Here is a 22,480-nt window from a genome sequence, read left to right as displayed (position 1 = left end):
GTTAAAACCAGAATAATAAAACAAACCTATAAAAAACCCAAGTACCCCCATCAGGCCAGACCCGCTAGTTCAAATAAATGGGTCTTCAACCCGCGACGGAAGGATCGGAGGTCTGATGCCATCCGGAGCTCAACCGGCAGTTGATTCCATAACGCCGGAGCACCCACAGAGAAGGCCCTCCCCCTGGGGGCCACCAGTCGACATTCCCTGACAGGAGGCACCCTGAGGAGGCCCTCTCTGTGGGCGCGCACAGGGCGGAGGGGAGTCGACGCCGGCAGCAGGTGGTCCTCGAGGTATCGCGGACCCATGCCATGTAGGGACTTAAAGATCATAACCAAAACCTTGAACCTTACCCGGAAGACAACTGGTAACCAATGCAGCTCACGGAGCAAAGGTGTAACATGGGAGTACCGGGAAACTCCCAAGACAACTCTCGCGGCCGCATTCTGTACCAGTTGGAGCCTCCGAGTAGTCTTCAAGGGAAGTCCCATGTAGAGAGCGTTACAGTAGTCTAGGCGAGAGGTCACGAGCGCATGAGTGACCGTACACAAGGCCTCCCGGTCCAGATAGGGCCGCAACTGGCGCACCAGGCGAACCTGGGCAAAAGCCCCCCTAGTCACGGCCACTATGTGATCCTCCAAAGTGAGCCGTGAATCTAGGAGGACTCCCAAGTTGCGAGCCCTATCCACAGGGGGTAAAAGCTCACCCCCCATAGAAAGAGGTGGAACATCCCAGGTGTCTCGGGAAGCCGGAATGTACAGCCACTCAGTCTTGTCAGGGTTGAGTTGAAGTCTGTTCCTCCCCATCCAGACCCGAACCGCCTCCAGGCAACGGGACATCACAGCGAGGGCATCACTGGGGTGGTTTGGGGTCGAAATAAAAAGTTGGGTATCATCAGCATATTGATGATACCCAACTCCAAAACCACGAATGATCTCACCCAGCGGTTTCATATAGATGTTGAACAGGAGAGGCGAGAGGACCGACCCCTGAGGAACTCCACAAGCGAGAGTCCTAGGGGTCGACCTCTGCCCCCCTGCCAACACCGACTGCGAGCGTCCCAGGAGATAGGAGGAGAACCACTGAAAAACCGTGCCTCCCACTCCCAATCCCCTGAGACGCTGCAGCAGGATACCATGGTCGATGGTATCGAAAGCCGCCGAGAGGTCTAATAGGACTAGGACAGAGGAATACCCCCTATCCCGAGCCCTCCAGAGATCATTCACCAGAGCGACCAATGCCGTCTCCGTGCTGTGCCCGGGCGTGAAACCCGATTGGTAAGGGTCCAGATAATCCGCTTCATCCAGGACCAGAGGGAGCTGATGCGCCACCACACTCTCAACAACCTTCGCAAGAAAGCGGAGGTTGGAGACTGGACGAAAGTTGTTCAATACAGCTGGGTCCAAGGCAGGCTTCTTGAGGAGAGGTCTCACCACCGCCTCCTTCAAGATGGTGGGGAAACAACCCTCACTCAAAGAAGCAGATATAACCGCCTGGAGCCAGCCTCGTGTCCTCTCCCTAGCTGCATAAACCAGCCAAGAAGGGCATGGGTCCAATAAACATGTGGTGGAACTCAGCTTCCCCATAATCCTGTCCACTTCATCAGGGGTCACAGAATCGAACTCCTCCCAGATAACATTGACAAGACCGCCCGTGTCCTGATCGTCAGACTCTGCCCAGCTGGAGTCCAAACCGGTCCGAATCCGAGCGATTTTATCCGACAGATGTTGACCAAACTCCTCGGCACGACCCTGCAAGGGATCCTCCCTCACCTCCTGATTAAGAAGGGAGCGAGTCACCCTAAACAAGGCGGCCGGGCGATTATCTGCGGACGCGATGAGGGTGGAGAAGTAATTACACCTCGCCTCCCTCATCGCAGCAAGATAAGACCTAATGTAGGTTCTTAACCGCAATCGGTCGGGTTCAGATCGGCTGGACCTCCAGCAGCTCTCTAGGCCCCGTTTCCGACGCTTCATCTCCCGGAGCTCCGCGGAGAACCATGGAGCTCGCTGGGATCTGCGCCGGGTCAGGGGCCGCAAGGGTACAACCCGGTCGAGTGCCTCAGTGGCTGCCCTTTCCCAGGCTTCCACTAAGGCATCCGCCGAGCTGTGAGCAATGGAGGCAGGTGGAGACCCCAGCGCCGCTTGGAATCTCTCAGGATCCATAAGGCGTCTGGGGCGGTACCATCTAGTTGGCTCCGTACCTCCACGGCGGGGGGTGGCAAAATGGAAGACCAGCCGCAGGAGGTGATGATCGGTCCATGACAGGGGCATAATAAATGGAAAGCCCCCACCAAGATCATCCAACCACCGTCCAGATAAGAAAATCAGGTCAAGGGTGTGGCCTCCCTCATGAGTTGGCTCAGAAATTACCTGCGTCAGGTCCATGGCCGTCATGGAAGCCATGAACTCCCGAGCAAGCTCAGATGAACCTCCCAGGGACGGTAGGTTGACGTCTCCCAAAACTATAAGTTTGGGGAACTCAACCACCAACCCTGAGAGGACATCGAGCAGCTCGGGCAGGGCTGCCGCTACGCGACTAGGTGAAATGTACACGAGCAGCAAGCCCAACTGCGCCCCAGAGCCAAATCTCATGAAGAGAGACTCACACCCGACTATCTGAGGAACGGTGGTCTCCCGCGGACATAAGGTCTCCCTAACAATCACCGCCACACCCCCACCCCTACCCTGAGCTCGAGGCTGGTGTAGCACCCGGAAGCCTGGTGGGCAAAGATCAACCAAAGGGACCCCACCCTCTGGGCCCAACCAAGTCTCTGTGATGCAAGCCAGGTCCGCATGCTCACCCTCAACTAAATCCCTAATAAGGGGAGCCTTGTTGACCACGGACCTGGCATTCAAGTACACCAGCCGGAGCTCAGGAGGCTGCACATCATCGCTCCCGGAACCTCGGGAAAGAAGCAGAGGGTCGGAGCGCCCCACCGCTTGCAAATAGCGGAGACGGCGCTCCCGGTAACGATATGGCCCCCTGTCTATCCGCCTGCTGCCATTCCCCGTCGTGGGAATTGGTAATCCCACGACCCGCTCATGAGCCCCGGAGACAACGACCCCTCGTTCTCCCCCCGCGCGGTCAGACCCAAGTCTGGCCTGAACTATGGTTGATTGGCCGCCCCCCAAAGCCAGACAACCCTTATCTCCCACCCCCCTCCCCAACCCCGTAAAAATTTTTGATAAAAACAAAATCAGGGGCCTCTTATTACATTTATGTTGACGGCCCCTACCCCTGCCCAGCCATCTCTCAGAGACCCAAAACTCGGGCCCTTCATCGAGGTTAGAATTTAAAGAGGCGGGTCGCACCCAGGCGAGGGGGGCACCCCTGAGGGCGAGCAAGTCCGTGCTAGTATATTGTCGCATGTTAGTCCAGCAAGTCCAGAATAGGTAGTCCTGGAGATGATCAAGTCCATAGGAGGGTCGAAGGCCGGAAAAGAAAATATCTGGATCCACACCCAGCTGCACTGCCACTTAGCTGGGTGCCCCAGTAAACAGGTCACCCCCGCCCTCTCACGGCAAGTTGCAACTCTGTACCTGGGGATGGTCAAAGATATACTCTGGGTAGGCAAGCCCCATAGAGCTCCCACCTCTATGGGGCTGCAGATGTAAAAGTCAGCCACTCTCCCACCATGGCTGATACCCAGGACCGACCAAATCCAAAGGGGAGAGGGGGAGGCAGACAAAATTATATATTCAGGCAGAAGAGTAGACGGGCCAAAATGGGCGAAATGGTCTAAAAGCGTCACCGCCGTTAGGACGGTCCAAAGGTGGTATAAAGACCGCCTGTTGCTCCATTGAAGCGGTCCAAAGACGCCGTTGCCAACACAAGTGGTCCGAGGCAGCACAGGAAACATCATCGCCGCTAGGATAACTCTCAGTCGCCCTCTCCGCCGCCAAAACGGCCCGAGGACGATAGCGTCACTAAAAGCAGCCTGATGCAAAAAACAGGTCAAGTGTTGCCACTCAGGCCAGGAGGCCCCAGGAATGCCACCGCTTAGTGCTGGTCGCTGAGAACGGCCAGAGCCCACTGCTGCCGTCGTCGTCGCCGGATGCAGGCCATCTCTGCCGTCGAATACGGCCCCAGGAGACGCCGCTACCAGCGGCAACGCCAACGCCATCGCCGCCATCGCCGCCGCCAAGTCGGACCCACAGGCGTCTCTCTCGGCAACCAGAGGCAGCCCGAAGATGTTAAGGGCGGCCCGAAACGGCCCGGGGAAGCAAGAAACGCCGCCACCGAGCGCAGCCCGAGAAACTGCCGCCGCCAGCGCCGAGGCCGCCGCCCACGCCGCCGCCGCCATCACTGCCACCCCAAACGAACCCACAAGCGTCCTCCTCGTCCTCCTCGCCGACCAGGAACAGCCTGAGAACAGCAAGCAGCCCAACCGGTCCGGCACAGCAGGGAACAATAGGGAACGCCGGAGGCGGCCACGAACAGCTGAGAGGCGGTCCGGAGAAGGCAGCCCCGAACAGCTGAGGGCGGCCCGAAAAAGGCAAGCGGCAAGCGGCAAGCGGCAAGCGGCAGAAGGCAGAAGGCAAACAAAGGCAAACAGATGAAAGAGCTCGCAGGTTACCAACTGTTCTCTGCCCGTTTTCATCAGCCACTAGCTACCTCGTCCCTCCAATCCACATCCCAGGCAGCCCGAAGGCTCCTGAGGGGCTCCAAAGGGACGCCTCATAGCTGGGACTCACGGAGCTCACGGAGCTCGAACAAGCACGTCCGCCATCTTGAAGCAGGGTCTATTAGTCTATTAGGAAATAATTATTTTGTTATCTAATTTTACCTTCCAAAAGACTGAAGCAGATGAAAAATGTGAGGTTCTTTCCTGTTGGCTTTTCTTAATTAGCTGTTTTAGATTCTAAAAGTTTAGTTCCCAAAGAAGTAACCCTGTAAATAACTTTAATGTCCTCCTGTAGGGCAGGCTCTTTTATGACTCAAGGACTTCAACTCCCAGAATTCCTGAGCCAGCATGGCTCAGCTTGAAAACCTCTCCCTTTCCTCTCAGCATGGCTGGCTCAAGACTTCTGGGAGTTGAAGTCCATGAGTCATAAAAAAGGGCCAAGATTGCCTAGCCCTGCAATAGGCTTTTTTTTTGCAAAAAAAGGTGCCGGAACGCTGTTCGGAGCATTCTATGAGAAAAAAAGCTCTGACTATTACTATGTCATTACATAGTATATGTGTATACTTAACTCAGTGTGCATAAAGACCTATACCAGCTAAAGAACTGGTAGCTGTGATTTCATATGATGTGTATCTTTATTAGTGGTTGAGGGCCACTTATACAAGAATAAATAAGAACAATAAAATATTCTCCTATAACCATTAAAAGTAATAGACATGGAATAAAAACATTAGGATAATATCAGTAAGTACAAAAATGGCCCTCTTCAAAAGAGCGGTGTTGGCAAATAATATAATTAATTCTTTGAAGGCCTAAGTCTTAAATAACGTAAATATTTTGTCTGAATGCTAAGCTTCCAGGAGTTCCCTAGCATTTTCCGATTTAGCTTGATCTAGGATGCTCATAGAGTACAAGAATTCCACAATTTAACCCTGAGCTACATATACCGGTATTCTCTTCTGTTAATCCTATTTGTTTAAATGAAGCACTTTTCTTAGTTGTTATTAAATATTTACTTTCTTCCCACTCTGTACAATTACTCATTTTAGTTGCATTATGAAAACAACTGCTATCTTAATCAGGAAGGAGGAATGACCTGGTAAATAAAGCATGTCATTTTTATTTAAGCTCTTTAATTTGAGGAAGCTGAAAAAGTAGGGTTAAAGCAATCATCTTTAATTAGAGATTAAATAATACTGCTTTGAAACAAAAAAAAGGTTTGTAATCTATTTTCATATTTTCAAGATTGTCAGTTGCTTGAAAGTGTAAGGGATTTATTATGATGTCTTTTAAATAATAATTTGCAAAGTTCAGGGATAGGAAAATGCTGTGATGGAAGTTGATATGGGCAAATACCAATTAAACACTTAAATAGTTTTCTGTTATTCATTATGTGTATGCATTTTCTAATTATGGCTTTTGTTTAATAGCTCAAAAATATTTATGCTGCAACAACAGTTTTTATTTAAACATATTTTTAAAACAAGATAGTAACTAGTACTGAGAAGAATTTTGTTAATACCTTTTCAGAATAAATGTGTGAATTATGTAACTTATTTCCATTTTATACATTTAAATTATTTTTGTTTGTTTTTCCTCATAATTTTGTCATGTAATTTATTAAGTCAGGACTACATTCATAAACATTGTTTCCCCATTTGGACCAAATAATTGCAGACTCCTAAAATAAAGATTTTGAGAACTAGATCAAAATCTATGAATGCATTCAGAATATTAAATGTTTTGTAAGCAATTAAATGGACATGTATCAACAGCTGCAAATATAATATAAAACAGTATAATATAAATTATATGGAAGATTATATAATGCATTTTCTGCGTTTGTTGTGAGGTAATATTAATCAGTTCTCCTTCACATGAGCTGAAATTCAGATGGAAAATGGTTTTGAACATCAAGATTTCCCATTTATCTAATAAAATGATTATGCTTGTATGATATCACAAATGACAGATCCGGGATGCAGATAAATTTCTACATGGAAGAAAATTGTACTTCATATGAAATGGCATAAACGTTGATGAACTGAAAAACATTTCTTTTGATTTCCTTTACAGTTTTACTCCACAATATTTCCCCTAACCTGATAGCTCTTTCTGGCACGACAAGCCTGTTTCCAAAATATGGGCTGAATGGAAATCTCACTGCCAGTTGTTTCCTAATTATGAAAAATATTCATCATATAAATGTCATATAAAATGTATATTCCCACAAAACGTTTTCTGTCTAATGACAAGTGCTTGTGCTGTGCAATCAGAAATGTTTGAAAAATGTGTTGTGAATGCTTGCAAATAAATATAAATATAAAATCCACAGCACTTTCTTTATAAAGTAATTTTCAGCTGGTATTTGAAACTTGGGATTGTTATGTTTAATAGAAATTAAATTTAGAGAAAACAGCAGCTTATTATGATGCTCTCCTTTATGAATTATTGATATTTTCAGAACATTTACTCTTTTTGTTTGTGAACACTTAGAACAGTATAAACAGGGATACTCTCTCTCTCTCTCTCTCACACACACACACACACACACACACAGAGAGAGAGAGAGAGAGAGAGAGAGAGAGAGAGAGAGAGAGAGAGAGAGAGAGAGAGAGAGAGGCAGAATAAGAATGGTTAAGCCAGACATTCTCTTTCAGCCCTAGGAAGCAGGCAAGGGTAAACCACTTCCAGAAAACCTTGTTAAGAAAACTGTAGGAACTGAATCATCACTGAATTGAAGGTATACATATGCTGTATAAAACCCCAGGTTTACCCAGTAAAATTATTCCCATTGATACTATCCAGTGAATATATAGTTAGTTCAAAACTAATGTTCAGTGCTGAATCTATCACATTTTAATGATAATAGAGAGAATAATGTACCACCCAATTTCCAAAATCAGAGATTGTATTAATGTTTGTCTTTTTCTCAGTTTGAGAAATGGTTTGGTGTAGTGGTTAAGGTGCTTGGTAAGAAACTGGGAAACCATGAACCTTGTCCTTCAGACATGGAAGCTGGCTGGGAGGAGTATATCATTATGCTCTTTATAAGAGTCTTCAGTTAATCAGGGAGAAGACTGGAGATGGAAGTTAGAATTGCTATATTTACTCTCAAGTGGTGATATGTCACTATATTTGGAGACGAGAGACAAGAAAATTGTGTACCTCCCTACATTATTCCCTGAAGCTGACACTCCTGTTTGCTTTATGTGATAAAATATATTCTTTTTAAAAGTATTTATTTAGTATACTATTGCTAACTCTATATTTCTGTTCTTATAAAAAAGTTAAAAAATCAAACATTATTTGCAAGGGGAAAAATATGAAACATTTCTTTTGAATGTTAAATATAGAGTATGCATTTTAACCGTTTACTCAACAGTAGTGTGGGCTTTTTAAAAGTGACTTTTGTAAGCATAAATATTCTCCTCTCCTAGAAGTGCTTTTGAAATCACTCCCCTGGCCTTCTTATCTTGGTCTAGATGCTTGATACTAACTGTTGAAACTCAACATATAAGAGTGACAGGACTTCCACAATCCATTCATCTTTTTGGTGGGGGGGGGGTAAAAGGAAAAAAAAGGTGATAAAAATGAAATAAATTCTGTAGCACCATTGTCTGACCCTGCATTAAGACAGGTGACCAGGAAAATCAGCCCTTTTTCGTCCTTTGTGGAGAAATAGACCAATCTCACCAGAGAGAAATAGACTCAAACTTTTTAAAAAAAATAATAAAAGAGAATGTGATTTTTTCTCTGTTATTAGCTGGAGATAGTCAGATACATACACTAGCAAAGAAGAAACAGAGACGTAATGTTTATCCGGAGACATGCTGGCACTTAGAACAGCCAGAGAAAATTTGAAAAGTTCCATAAAAGGTGCAAAGCAAGCCCATTGCCAGAAAATTCAGCACTTTTTTCAAGACCCAACAAACGCCAGGCGAATGTGGCAAGTGATCCAGGCCATTACGGATTACAAGGTGTCTCCATCGAGATGCAAGGAGGACACAGAGTTCCTAAACAAGCTGAATACATTTTTTGGAAGATTTGAAACATCAAACAGCACTCTTGCTAGGAAAGTTGTGCCCCATCCTGATGAGCACCTCTGTCCGTAAAACATTGCAGAAAGTTAACATTCGGAAAACAGCAGGCCTGGAAAATATCCCTGGATGTGTCCTTAGGGAATGCGCAGATGAGGTGGCTTGTGTTCGCACAGATATTTTCAATCTCTCATTGCAGCAGGCAGTGGTCCCATTGTGTTTTAAGATGGCCATCATTTTGCCAGTGCCAAAAAAGTCCACAATTACAGGCCTCAATAATTACCGTCCTGTTGCACTGACACTTATCACTATGAAATGCTTTGAGCAGCTGATATTGTATCTACCCTCCCGTCAGCATTTGACCCGCTTCAGTTTGCTTACTGACCAAATTGCTCTACGGAGGATAACAACAACAACAACTACTACTACTACTACTACTACTACTACTACTACTACTACTACTTTATTGCCACTTTGAATGTCTACCAATCAGCATACATAAAAATGAATTTTTTTTGCATACTGCTCTCAAAGAGTCATCACCTCAGATATACACTCCTTGTTCGTGGCCAGCTCAAGTTTCAGAATGTCCATTTTAGTCTCTAGGGAGCGAATGATGGCAAACAGGACAGATGGAAACGGAGCTCCATGTGGATTAGCCCTCAAATTAGCTTGTATTCCTGCATGACAACCTTGCCTCCTTTCCTTTTTCTGATCCTGTCTCTTCCACCTTTTCCTTAAAGGGGCTTCGCTCCTTTTCGCCCCAGGAGCACACTGCCACCACCTCCAATTCCTCCAAAAGCCTCTCTCCTATCCTCTGGGCCTGCTGACAGCCTCAAACAGTTTCTTTGCTCCATAAACCCTGGGACCTCTCCTCCTCTGCCTCCTTTGGAAACAGCCCTTATTTGCAATAGAATCTGTCACTGTGCCAGCAGTCAAGTCTTGCTGCCAGCAGAACAATTTCAAACAGCGCAAACGACTTTTAATAGTCTCACCAACAGTTCCGAAACAACTAAAAAGTCACCATACAAGCAAAGATTGTCGGTCGTATGTTACCTTAGTTCCATCATGTTGCTCAAACACATTAAAACCTTGCCGATCATGTGTCCTATATCCCTTATACTCCTCCAAAAACTTTTCACCTTCGATAACCAATGCAGCTGCAGCTGATCCAGGCGTCGCCATCTTAGAAAATGATGCTATTTCTTCTGTTCTCCATCTGAGCTTGAAGCACTTAGAGGAAAGAAATACTCATGTGCGTTTGTTGTTTGTTGAGTTCAGTTTGGCATTTAACACAATCATTCCCCAGCATCCAGTAGACAAACTCTGCCTTTTAGGCTTAAACACTCCTTTGTGCAACTGGATTCTTGATTTTCTTGCTAACAGGCCCCAATATGTGCGAGTTGGAACACCATTTTCTTGAGCACAGGTTCTCCTCAGGGCTGCATCTTAAGTCCGCTGCTGTTCACCCTGTTGACCCATGACTGTTGTGCTAGGTTTGTCACCAACCATATTGTGAAGTTTGCAGATGATACAACAGTAGTGGGCCTTATTCATGATGACAAGGTGGAAGCTTACCACAAGGAGGTTGAGGATTTGGTGAACTGGTGTAAGGAAAACAGCCTAGTTTTAAATACTGGAAAAACCAAGGAGATCATTGTCAATTTCAGAAAAGGCAGGCACAGCCACACTTTTCTATGCATTAATGATTCACCTGTGCAGATGGTTACCAGCATCAAATTCCTGGCTGTGCAGTTAACAAGCAGGCTGGTTTGGTTGCTCAACAGCGAGACACTGGTGAAGCAGGCACAGCAGCGCCTGTATTTTCTGTGTCTCATGAGAAAAGCACATCTTCCTTTCCCTATTCTTGCCACTTTCTACAGGGGGACAATTGAGAGCATCCTGTCATACAGCATCACAGTCTGGTTTAGAAGCATCACTGCTTCAGACTGGAAGGCGGTGCAGAGAGTGGTGAGGATGGCTGAAAAGATCATTGGCAGTTCCCTCTCCTCTATCCAGGACATAGCACAGAAGCATTGCTTGAGCAGGGTCCGCACGGTTGTCTGGGACACTGCACATCCTCTTCACGACCTGTTTTCCTTGTTACCTTCTGGGAGGAGGCTCTGTGGTAGCTGAAGCAGAACATCCAGATTCAGTCACAATTTTGTTCCATACAGTATTAACCTTGTGAACTCTAAAGTTTCCTCCTTCCGTTATGTATACAAGATGGTAAATGATTAATATTTATATGTTACTTATATGTAAGGGTGTGTGTCTATACATATGTTGTATATAGTATGTTTAAATGTGTGTTATGTATGCATACATTTTGAAAGCGAGCAACTAAATTTCATTTTTAATGTGTGCCATTGTGCCCACAGTAAAAAAATGACAATAAAGGTTATCTAATCTAATCTAATCTAATCTAATCTAATCTAATCTAATCTAATCTAATCTAATCTAATCTAATCTTTATTTACTAGGGCCTTTTCTATTGTAGTATGTATCAATTTCTCTTGAGATGAAATCTTCTAAAATTTCATATAACTTTTAAAAAACCAAAACTATTTTTGACATCCGATATAGAGTCATTTTATTTGGAAGTAGATGGTTAAAGGCAAAGCTGGGAATGTGACATGTTTTTCTTTTCTTTTCTAAAAGATAAATGCCATTTGATGATAATATGAAGAGGTATAGAACAGTAAACTGATAATTTATCAGTAGCACATGTGATGTTCTTGAAGTATTTCTCTATTTCTCTTATGCTTTACATTCAAAATAAATGTTTAGACAATTTATTTGCATTTTAAAAACAGCACTGAACAATTCTATGAAAAACATACCATATTTATCTTAAAATACCTTCTTTTTTATATTTGCATTGTTTCACAAGCTTCCCCAGTGGTCAGTAATCCTTGGGTTAATCTCTGAGCAATATACAATTTGAGCACCTGCAGCTTTTCTGTGTTACTTAAGATTGGATTCCAGGGGGCACTTTTGCTCACATGATTTTACAGGCTTATTTTTATTTATGCAAAATAAAGAAATGGAAGGTGAAAATAATTTACCTACTGTCTTGTTCCATTGGCATCGCTTCCATCACCAGTGGAAGGAAGTCTCCCAGTTTTGGAGGGGCAACCTTTGTTCAAACCTGGTAACATTTTTTTTAAAAAAATAGATTGACCCATTGAAGTATTTCACTGCAAAATTATGTATTGCGGATTTGGGGAACAGTTTGGTAATTCATTGTGAGACATTTTGTAAAATGGTTGCGTTATTTCTTATTGTTAGTGGTTTTAAAGCTTAATATTTCAAGTATCTCTTTTCCCCTTTAGCTTCATTAGTACAAATACTTCTGGTGTGGTTTTTTTTCCATCCTACATTGCTCAATGTAGTTTTAAACCAAATTATTACTCATGTGTTTGGGCTTGATTGCTGCTTGTAAAAGAGTCCAACTTCCTGTCAGTTATATCCAAGAGCTTGGATTACAGTCTTAGGTAAAGAGTTTGGCACTGTATGTTCTTATTGGAAGGCATGCCTAGGCTTTGCTTAAACTGTTGAGTGATTCTGTCTGTGCATAATTTGCATACCTGTCATTTTTGAGTATTACATTTTGGACTTTCTTTATATGTTACCACATTTGTATCTATATTTGCTTAATTGCATTGTTCCAAATGTTAATTTTAATATTTGACGAATAAATTGGAACTGTCGGAATTAAGCATTCAGTTGTGTTGTTTTCTTTGCCACTAAAATGAATATTTCCCAAGTTTTCTTAAACTGTATTTGAAACTGCATACCTTAGCATATCTTTTACATCAAGACATTAATGAAAATCTGTAGGAGAGAATTTGCTGGTTTCACTATCATCCACGGCCAGAAAATAAAGAGGCACTAGTTCAGGGGTCTTCAAACTTGGCCCTTTTATGACTTGTGGACTTCAACTCCCAGAATTCCTCAGCCAGCATGCCTGGCTGAGGAATTCTGGGAGTTGAAGTCCACAAGTCATAAAAGGGCCAAGTTTGATGACCCCTGCACTGGTATTTGCATATCCCCTAAAGAATATGTTGGAACTTCCAAGACTCCCTGGTTATATAGATTGTCAAAGAAAACAACAACAACAACAACAATTATTGCAGGTTCGCATCCCACCAGGCTCAAGGTTGACTCAGCCTTCCATCCTTCCGAGGTAGGTAAAATGAGGACCCAGATTGTTGGGGGCAATTAGCTGACTTTGTAAAAATGCCGCTTGGGGGGGCAAAGCCCTAATAAGCAGGCATATACATAGAATGAAGGCTATTGCTAAGCACATTTGATTAGTGCTTAGATTGTAAGCCGCCCTGAGTCTTCGGAGAAGGGCGGGATATAAATGGGATTAAAATAAAAAAAAAATAAAAAAAACAATTTCAGTAAGTTGCTTCTCACTTCCTACCTGAAAGTATCCTTGCATTTTTATGTATGCGTAGGTGTGTGTGTGTGTGGGGGGGGAACCCCTCTACATGAACCTGAATTCTGATGAATGCATCCATATAGTTTTCTTAGCAACAGTATCACAATGATTTGCTTTTACTTTCAGGCTAATGCTTGGCTATCCATTTTTCTACTGCCTCCATCCTTTTTTCCTTTTGAACCACATTGATTGGGTTGTAAGACTGAAGTCAGGGATTGTGTTTATTGAACCTTTTTCATAGTCTTGCAAAGCACAGTCTTTACATGGTTTAAGGTTTTAATAAATATATCTGGTTAGTCTTAACACCATAAATTTATTCCAGGTTTCAAACAAACCTGGGAAATTGTGTTTTCAAGAAGCAGCAAGAGTGATCAAGTTCAAAGATAAAAAGTCAAATCTCAAAGAAAAGTCTAAGCAGCTAGACGTTCTAGGAGAGCAATCTACAGAGACCTTCCATGGATTGGCATTACTCCAACATAATTACTAAGCTTAAATTGTTTCCTAAATACCAGTGGCCTCTGACTCATCTGAACTCAGTGCGCCTAATTAGGCCTGGCTTTCTTCAGTAGGTCATTCTTCTCAAGCCAAGCACTTCTATACCTTTCTGTTTGACACTGTTTCTCTTTAGATAACTGTGTTTTTGACAGCAGGTTGGAAAAACTCTGTTTGGGTCACAATCTGCTGGAACCAAACCTGGAACAGTGGAACCAATTGTTGGCTTGGCATCATGGTTGGGCCCTGGAAGATGCTCTGATTTTAGGATGCATCTTCTGAATCTCTTCTTTACCTAAGGAGAGTTCTTGAGTCCAGCAATGATACTGGAAGATGTTGTAGGACGTTCTGGGTAATAATACTATTGACAAACCAAATCTATGAGGAACTGCCATAGTGTTGCATCTGGATCTCTTGCTACATTATCTGATGCTGTCAGCACAATTCCTCAAAATCTGTGTGGTCTCTAGTGCTTATCTTTTAAATAGATGTTCATATTTCCAACAAATTTACACTTCTGATTTCTGCTGAGGTCCTTGATATGCAACTATTTTAAAACTGCATAATAGTATAATGGAATTTATTGGATAGATAAATTAAATGCATCCCTGTAACTTTATATTATGCTCTACTATACTTATACTAACTCATAGTATTAATTATTAACAGGGTTGGCTTCCAGTAGTTTTCTCATACATTTTTTTCTATTGTCGTACTTTAAAATGGTAACATTTCAGTTTGGGATTTTTATGAACATTTCAGGGATTACATTATGGTTTAAAATCACCAAAAACTCTTATACACAATAATATGGTAGTGAAAGTGAAATTATGATAGACGTAGATATATGCTGCTGTAATAAATGTATTTTGAGTGTTATGAGTGCATGCACATGCATGAAGGTCACAGTTCTTAAATAGAAAGAGAAAGAGAAAACATGTTTTCAGTTTATCAGATATAAATCCTTAATCATTTTTCCCCTGCAAATTTTGATGTAGTTAGAATACAAGTTCTACCATGTTTTGTGGGAAAAGATGGTCAGAGCAATTTTAATAAAATGAATTTAGTACATCATTTTCATTTCATGCTGGGTTGGAAGAGAAGCAATATATGACTTTGTACATCATTTTGGAATTCCTAAAGGATTTATTTCAAGGCTGAAAGCGAGCTTGGTAAAAAAGTTATTTCACCTATAGTTCTCAAAGATTGTGCTGTAAGATTAGCTATTTGGAAATATAATTCTGGTTTCTTCTGCTTTTTTCATAGCTAATTCAAGTCTTCTTGGAGGAGGAGGTGGTAAGTTTATTTTTTTGCCTCTTATGTATTGAAAGGAATAATCTATATTTAAGATTAAATGTTTTATCCACTCCTGGACAATTGCTGCCTAATATATAAATTCTAAACATCTGTACTTTTTAATAATATAAATAATTGTATTTATCTTGTTGGGCTATCAAATCTGGCATTGCCATGTAATAAAGTGTTAGATTTTAAGTTTTCATGATTTGATTACATTCCACCATAACTGTAAAGTGATTACCACTTTCAGGTTTTATAGTCCAAAAGAAGAGCTGGGTTTTGGAGAGAAGGTGAGGAGACAGAATTTAGGAGTGCTGAGCTGACAGGCTGCTGCTAAATTAGATGTAGAGTGAATAAAAATATATCTAACTTTCAGTTTCCTGAATACCGATCTATTCAGACACTAAATACTTGCAGAGTAATTTACTAAATTTAATGCCACTGTAGTTGTTCAGAAAAATAGTAATATTTCCTTCCTTTTCCCTTGCTTTTTTTAAAAAAAGAAAATAGTCATTGTGTTTTTTCATTTTATAGCTTTCAAAACTGTTGAAGCAGTTTAGCAAAAAGAATAATATGATTTTTGGCATTTCTGTTGCTCATTTTACTCCTACAAAAATTAAAAGGAAAAGAAGGGAGCCTTCCTGTTGAATATCTTTCAAATGCTGTTGTCAGATAACTGAGCATATTTTCTGGCTATTGTTGAGTGGATCTGGAGATCTCAGTCTATTTCTCTAAATGGAAATGAAATGTAATTTAAACTGCTTGAAGCGTTGAGAGTCAGAATCAATCTGTGCGTTGTCTTAATCTGACTGGCTGTATTGTGCTTTCTTATTTTTGGAATAAACATGTATTTGGTTTTAAATTATTTCTACACAGATTGTAAAGTCATTGGACTTCCGGTGGCTCCGCGGCGACGAAGGGAGCCTTCCCGGGCTGCCCGCGGCTCAGCTGTTGTTTTTTCGCCCGAAACAGCGCCAATCAGCTGTTCGGGCGAATCCGAAGCCCCCTCCTCGGGAGAAGAGGAGGGGGCGAGCTCCCAGGTAGGGGTAGAGTTCTCCAGGGCCGCCTGAGCTTATGGCTTGGGCGGCTGAAGGATTGAACTCCCCCGTAGCCTGGGCTGCTCCCAGCTGGCCGTCGCCTCTGCTCCTGACTTCTTGGAGCAGAGCCAGCCGTCTGCGACCACCCCTGCCTGAAGGAATGACTATGATTTAAAGGAGCAGGCAGAGCGATACAAGAGGAAATGGTAAAGAGGATTACTATGTTTTACTCTCCAGCTTGATGGACTTTTTTGGATTACAAATCTGAAGTGAAAGTGCGTCATATTTGGTAAAAGATGGCGGCTAAACCACCCCCTAAAACTCTTCGGAGTGCTGGAACTTCTCCCGTGCAACAATCATTATTGCAGGCGCTGCATCCTCCTGATGTATTGACATCAAAGGACTTACAAGATGCTCTTGAAAAACATACCCAGGTAATTTTGGAATCAATTAATATTAGATTTGCACAGATGGAGGAGAAATTGGAGAAATTGGAGGAGAGAATGGAGGAGAGGATGGAACAGAAGCTCAAAGCAATGAGGGTAGACATCTTGACTTCAGTGTGTAAAGTGGCTCGGTGTGTGGAAGAATTGGAGGAAAAGTTAGAAGACTTGACTCAAAAGAATGCTATATTAGAAGCAAAAGTATTGGAGAATGAAAATAAAATGGAAAAGGAACTGTGTCTTGCTCAATATTTCCAGATGCAGTTTGCCATTAGAATTAGAGGCTTAAAGGAGAATACTAAGGAAGATCTAAAGCAGCTGGTTTCTGAGGCTTTTGAAATAGTGTTGAAACAGCCAGCATCTGAAATAAAAGGAGGCATGGACAAAGTGTTTCGTGTGAATTCATGGATTGCCAGACAGAGGAAGTTGCCTAGAGATGTGGTGGTATATTTTGCAAAAAGGGAAACTAGAGATGAAGTTATACAAGCTGCTTATGATACTAAAGTTATGATTGCTAATCAAGAAGTTTTGGTCTTAAAAGAAATTCCTCCAAAGATTCTAAGGAGAAGGAAGGATTTTACATTTCTTGTGCAAGAGCTCAAGCAGCGAGATATAAGGTTCAGATGGGAGATCCCAGTGGGGTTGATGGTGACGCACGAAGGTAAAAAGTACCGTTTGGTTACTGTGATGCAAGCGCGTGATTTCTACAATAATGTTTTAAATGCAACGCCATTAACACTTTTGGAAGCTGGAAAGGGATCTGGAGAAGGAGTGCATCAAGAGGCCGAAGATGGTCAGATAGAAGACAACGGTGTTGGAGGAGATCAAGATATAACCTCGTCGGATGAATCTATAAAACAGAGGGTGACGCGTGCTGCTGCAAAACGATCTAAGAAGAGAAAGTAGCAGGAATCGCAGAAGTCTTTGGAACTTTTACGATATAGTCAAGTAGTCAAGTAGGGGAGGGGGGAAAAGATTTGGGTGTAGACGCAATATATTTTTATATTTGGTGGTTTTGTGGAAAGGCTGAGCTTTTTTGGATTAAAGTTCAAGTTTTGTTTGCAATCTTTTTTTTTTTTTCTTTTTTCTTTTTTGTTGTGTTTGGAATAATTATAGATGTGGTACTGGAAGAGGAACGGTCGATTACAGAAGAGTTGACTTTAAAGTTTTTTGATTTGGGATCCTTGGTTAATTTGGAAAATTATTTGTAAGAATGTTATATCATGGAATGGATAAAATGGATGGAGTTTATTTAGGATAAGTATAGGGTTGAGAAGGGTTTTTTTTTTCTTTTTCCTTTTTTTTTTGTCTTTAATATATGTTTAATACTATTAAGGTTTGTTCCATTCTATATAAGCTAGAGAGTGTCCTTTTCTTATTCTAGTTTTTTTTATATATATATATTTAATATTGTTAAGGTTTGTTTTATCCTATATAAGCTAGAGAGTGATGGATTTTAGAATTTATAGTTGTTAGTATATGGTTGCTTAGGTTTGCTTTTTTTTATATATATATACCTTGTATTCAGCTCTGGGAAGTAGGGGGGGGGAGGGGGGGAGGTAGGGGGGGGGAGGAGGGAGGGGGGAGGAGGGGAGGTAGGGGGGGAGGAGGGAGGGGGAAGGGGGGTTTTTTAAAGGAAAATTGTATTTTAAAACTTTTCAATAAAAAAAAAAAGATTGTAAAGTCATGGAGTATTTAACTTACATATCACCTTGTTTTATTTGTTGATGAAGCAGCCCACTGCTTTTGCAACCTAGTTTCCCTCTTCCCCCCCCAAAAAAAAGTCGGGCCACCAAGCTGCAAAGATTGAGGATCGCTGGCCTATTCAGAACTGGACTGCACAAATGACAGGCCAGTTTGCATCCACACATGTGTGAAGCTCAACTTTCACAGGTCGAGGTGTGCTCATGTGCATGCACGCCAGCCCACCGCTTGCCTCGGTTCCCCTCTCTTCCCCAAGCAGAGCCGTCAAGCCTCAAAGGTTGGAGACTGCTGCCCTATAGCTATGGATTATATAGCAAATTCTTCCATTTTTTTAAAAAAAAACTCCCATCTAGTTTTGTTATCTGAACCTTTTGTGTATTTCTGTTTGAAATATACAAAAAAGCAACAACAGTCAACAGATCAATTGGAAGGAAGGGGTACTCATTAAAACCTAATGTCTGTATATTTTAAATGTGAATATACAGTACAGTTTTTTTTTCAAATCAGACGACTAGAATATGGTGAACAGTATGATGTTCAGAAAGGAAGCCGGACAACACAAATTGGAAATAAGAGCATGGCTGTTAATATTCAATACTCATTGGCTCAAATGCTACTCTTCCCCATCAGAATTGATTCCATTGGTCTTGACAGACCAATTTTAATCTTCATAGCAACAAGGAATTCTGAAGAAACTTGTCCATTGTGACTTTCACTTGAGCAACTGCTCCATTTGGAATGTACAGAGGCCAGAAGAATTGTTAGAGAAAGAGTCCTAAGTCTAGAATTTCGGAATGAGGTCAGCCATATTCCAGCCCACATTAGAGCTCATATAACTAGTTCCAGGTGGGAACTGGACAAATATTTAATTACTGTAGCCTCATCTCTATGTTGATTCTCAGTCATCCAGGTCATAGTTATCCCAAAGATGTTTTTTCACAAGGCAAATAGACTTTCTTGTTTTGAAGATGTTTCACGTCTCATCCAAGAAGCTTCTTCAGCTCTGATCGGATGGTAGGAAATGGAAGGATTTATACTCCTTGCAGACAACTGGTCATTTGCTTTCTTTTAGAGAGTTGTTGAGGCCAGCTGGAGGTTTATCAGTGTCAGGGTCACCTGAGTAGTGCAAATGTGTGTGAAACCTTGTTGGAACTGCTGAGAGGACTGTGTTGTAGACTGGAGGTACATGATGTTATATCCCTCCCCCTCTGTTGAGAGAAGGCTGTTCAGTTTTGACATAGATGGCCTCTTTGATGCCTCTTTCAAACCAACGGTCCTCTTTGTCCAAAATGTGGACTTTGTTGTCTTCGAAAGAATGGCCTTTGTCTTTAAATGCAGATGGACTGCTGATTCTTGTCCTGACGGGTATGTTCTCCTATGTTGTGCCATGCGTTTATGAAGGGGTTATAGCCTCCCCTGTATAACAAAGAGCCTTTTTCAGAGCCAAGTTCAACGTGTTACTCTCCGCAGTTCTTAATGGGAGATTTACAGAGTCTCAGGTGTGTAAGAGCATGTTGGTATAGAGATTTTGAAGGGAGGAAAATAATGAGCTGATGCATCACTGAGGAGTGGAGACCCTGCTGAGGCGAAGACTGATTGCATAGTATGCTTAGATCAACAGAGCTTTTCTGGACAGTAATCTAAGCTGCAGAACAACTACATCACCTGCTAAGTGTTCACAGGTCTTGGGACAAGATTAAAGTGAAATGTAATTATGCTTTAAAGCTAATTGAAAGTGATAAGCGTGTGTAGAATTTAAATTATGGAAATTTAAAACAGATTAAGAATTAGTTGAATTTTGGTATATTGCTTGCTTCAAAATATTTTGGAAATAACTAAATAAAATAAACATCTTTGTGTGGACTGATTGGTGGGATTCCTAAAATGAAAGGTAAGGGAAAGTGGTGTGAGATCATGTGACTATAGAATCATATAGTGTTGGATGGGTCTAAAGAGTGGAAAAAGGCTTATTTATCATGCTTTTCCTTTTTTTGGGGGGATGACAAATTTATGGAGAAAAATGGCTAATAGTATATAATCCGTACAGAGAATGTTGGAATGTTGGGGGGGAAAATATGAAAAGGTTATTATACTGATAGTGGAGTTATCATTGATTGAAACTGTTAAAAGAGATTTAATTTAATATTTAATAATTTAATTTAATAATTTGATTTCTATACCGCCCTTCTCCCGAAGGACTCAGGGCGGTGAACAGGGCAATACACAATAAAAATCAGATACAAAAATTAAAAAACCATTAAAAACCAATTAAACATCATGCCCTTAAAATCAATACATATTAAGTTAAAAACTAATTTTAAAAACCCAACCCCATCCCGTCAGACCAGGCCAGCTTGTTCGAAAAAGAATGTTTTAAGATCGCGCCGGAAGGAGCGAAGGTCGGGGGCCGTCCGGAGCTCAACCGGTAAGCTGTTCCAAAGGTCTGGCGCGCCCACAGAGAACGCTCTCCCCCTGGGGGTCACCAATCGGCATTCTTTGATCGGCGGCACCCTGAGGAGGCCCTCTCTGTGGGAGCGCACTGGACGGAGGGACGTTGACGCCGGTCGCAGGTGTTGCCGTAGGTTATCCGGACCCATGCCATGAAGGGCTTTGTACGTCATAACTAACACCTTGAACCTCACCCGGAGAGCAACCGGTAGCCAATGCAGCTCGCGGAGCAGAGGTGTAACATGGGAGTATCGGGAAACTCCCAAGACGACTCGCGCGGCTGCATTCTGCACCAGCTGGAGTCTCCGGGTGGACCTCAAGGGCAGCCCCATGTAGAGAGCATTACAGTAGTCTAGACGAGAGGTCACGAGCGCATGAGTGACTGTGCGCAAGGCATCCCGGTCTAGATAGGGCCGCAACTGGCGCACCAGGCGAACCTGGGCAAAGGCCCCCCTAGTCACAGCTCCAATATGCTCTTCCAAAGAGAGCTGTGAGTCTAGAAGGACCCCCAAGTTGCGGGCCCTATCTACGGGGGGTAATAGCTCACCCCCCATGGCCAATGATGGGATAATCGGAATTTCCCGGGATGCCGGCACGAACAGCCACTCAGTCTTGTCAGGGTTAAGTCGAAGCCTGTTCCTCCCCATCCAGACCCGGACCGCCTCCAGGCAACGGGACATCACGTCGAGGGCATCGCTGGGGTGGTTTGGGGTAGAAATAAAAAGTTGGGTATCATCAGCATATTGGTGATACCCAACTCCAAAACCACGAATGATCTCACCTAGCGGCTTCATATAGATGTTAAACAGGAGAGGCGAGAGAACCGATCCCTGAGGAACTCCACAAATGAGAGGTCTCAGGGTCGATCTCTGCCCCCCTGCTAACACCGACTGCGAACGTCCCAGGAGGTAAGAGGAGAACCACTGGAGAACCGTGCCTCCCACTCCTAACCCCCTGAGACGTCGCAGCAGGATACCATGGTCGATGGTATCAAAAGCTGCTGAGAGGTCTAAAAGGACTAGGACAGAGGAACAACCCCTGTCCCGAGCCCGCCAGAGATCATTCACCAGCGCGACCAATGCTGTCTCCGTGCTGTACCCGGGCCTGAAACCCGATTGGTACGGGTCTAGGTAGTCAGCTTCCTCCAAGAACAAAGGGAGCTGATGCGCCACCACGCTCTCAACAACCTTCGCCAAAAAGCGAAGGTTGGAGACCGGACGATAGTTGTTTAAAATTGCTGGGTCCAAGGCAGGCTTCTTGAGGAGGGGTCTCACCACCGCCTCCTTCAAGGCGGCGGGAAAACTACCCTGACTCAAAGAAGCAGTAATCACTGCCTGGAGCCAGCCTCGTGTCCCATCCCGGGCTGCATAAGTCAGCCAGGAGGGGCACGGGTCCAACAAACACGTGGTGGAGCTCAGCTTCCCCATGATCTTGTCCACTTCTTCAGGGGTCACAGGATCGAACTCTTCCCAGATTAAATCGACAAGACCGCCCGTATCCTCTTCGTCAGACTCTGCCCAGTCGGAGTCCAAACCGGTCCGGATCCGAGCGATTTTGTCCGACAGAAATCGACTAAACTCCTCGGCTCGACCCTGCAAGGGTTCCTCCCTCACCTCCTGATTAAGGAGAGAGCAAGTCACCCTAAACAGGGCGGCCGGGCGATTCTCTGCGGACGCAATGAGGGTGGCAAAGTGGTTAGACCTAGCCACCCTCAATGCTGCGAGATAAGTTCTCGTAAACGACCTTAGTCGTAACCGGTCGGATTCGGATCGGCTGGACCTCCAACAGCTCTCTAGGCCCCGTCTCCGACGCTTCATCTCACGGAGCTCCATGGAGAACCATGGGGCCCGTTGGGATCTGTGTCGGGTCAAGGGCCGCATGGGTACAACTTGGTCGAGTGCCTCTGTGGCTGCCCTTTCCCAGGCTTCCACCAGGGCATC

General features: G+C 43.4%; 1 protein-coding gene across 2 annotated transcripts in view; it reads left to right on the top strand.

Annotated features, from left to right (window-relative positions):
- MACROD2 (mono-ADP ribosylhydrolase 2) overlaps positions 1-22,480 on the top strand; it is a 1,175,381-nt gene that overhangs the window by 143,561 nt on the left and 1,009,340 nt on the right. For both annotated transcript variants that reach the window (XM_081314693.1, XM_081314692.1), the window contains exon 4: positions 14,876-14,905. In XM_081314693.1, coding sequence (XP_081170819.1) covers positions 14,876-14,905 — 30 coding nt within the window. The remainder of the gene's footprint in view (positions 1-14,875; positions 14,906-22,480) is intronic.

This window comes from Vipera berus (assembly GCF_964194415.1).
Source record: "Vipera berus genome assembly, chromosome: 1".
Taxonomy (NCBI): domain Eukaryota; kingdom Metazoa; phylum Chordata; class Lepidosauria; order Squamata; family Viperidae; genus Vipera; species Vipera berus.
This window is presented reverse-complemented; position numbering and strand designations above follow the sequence as displayed.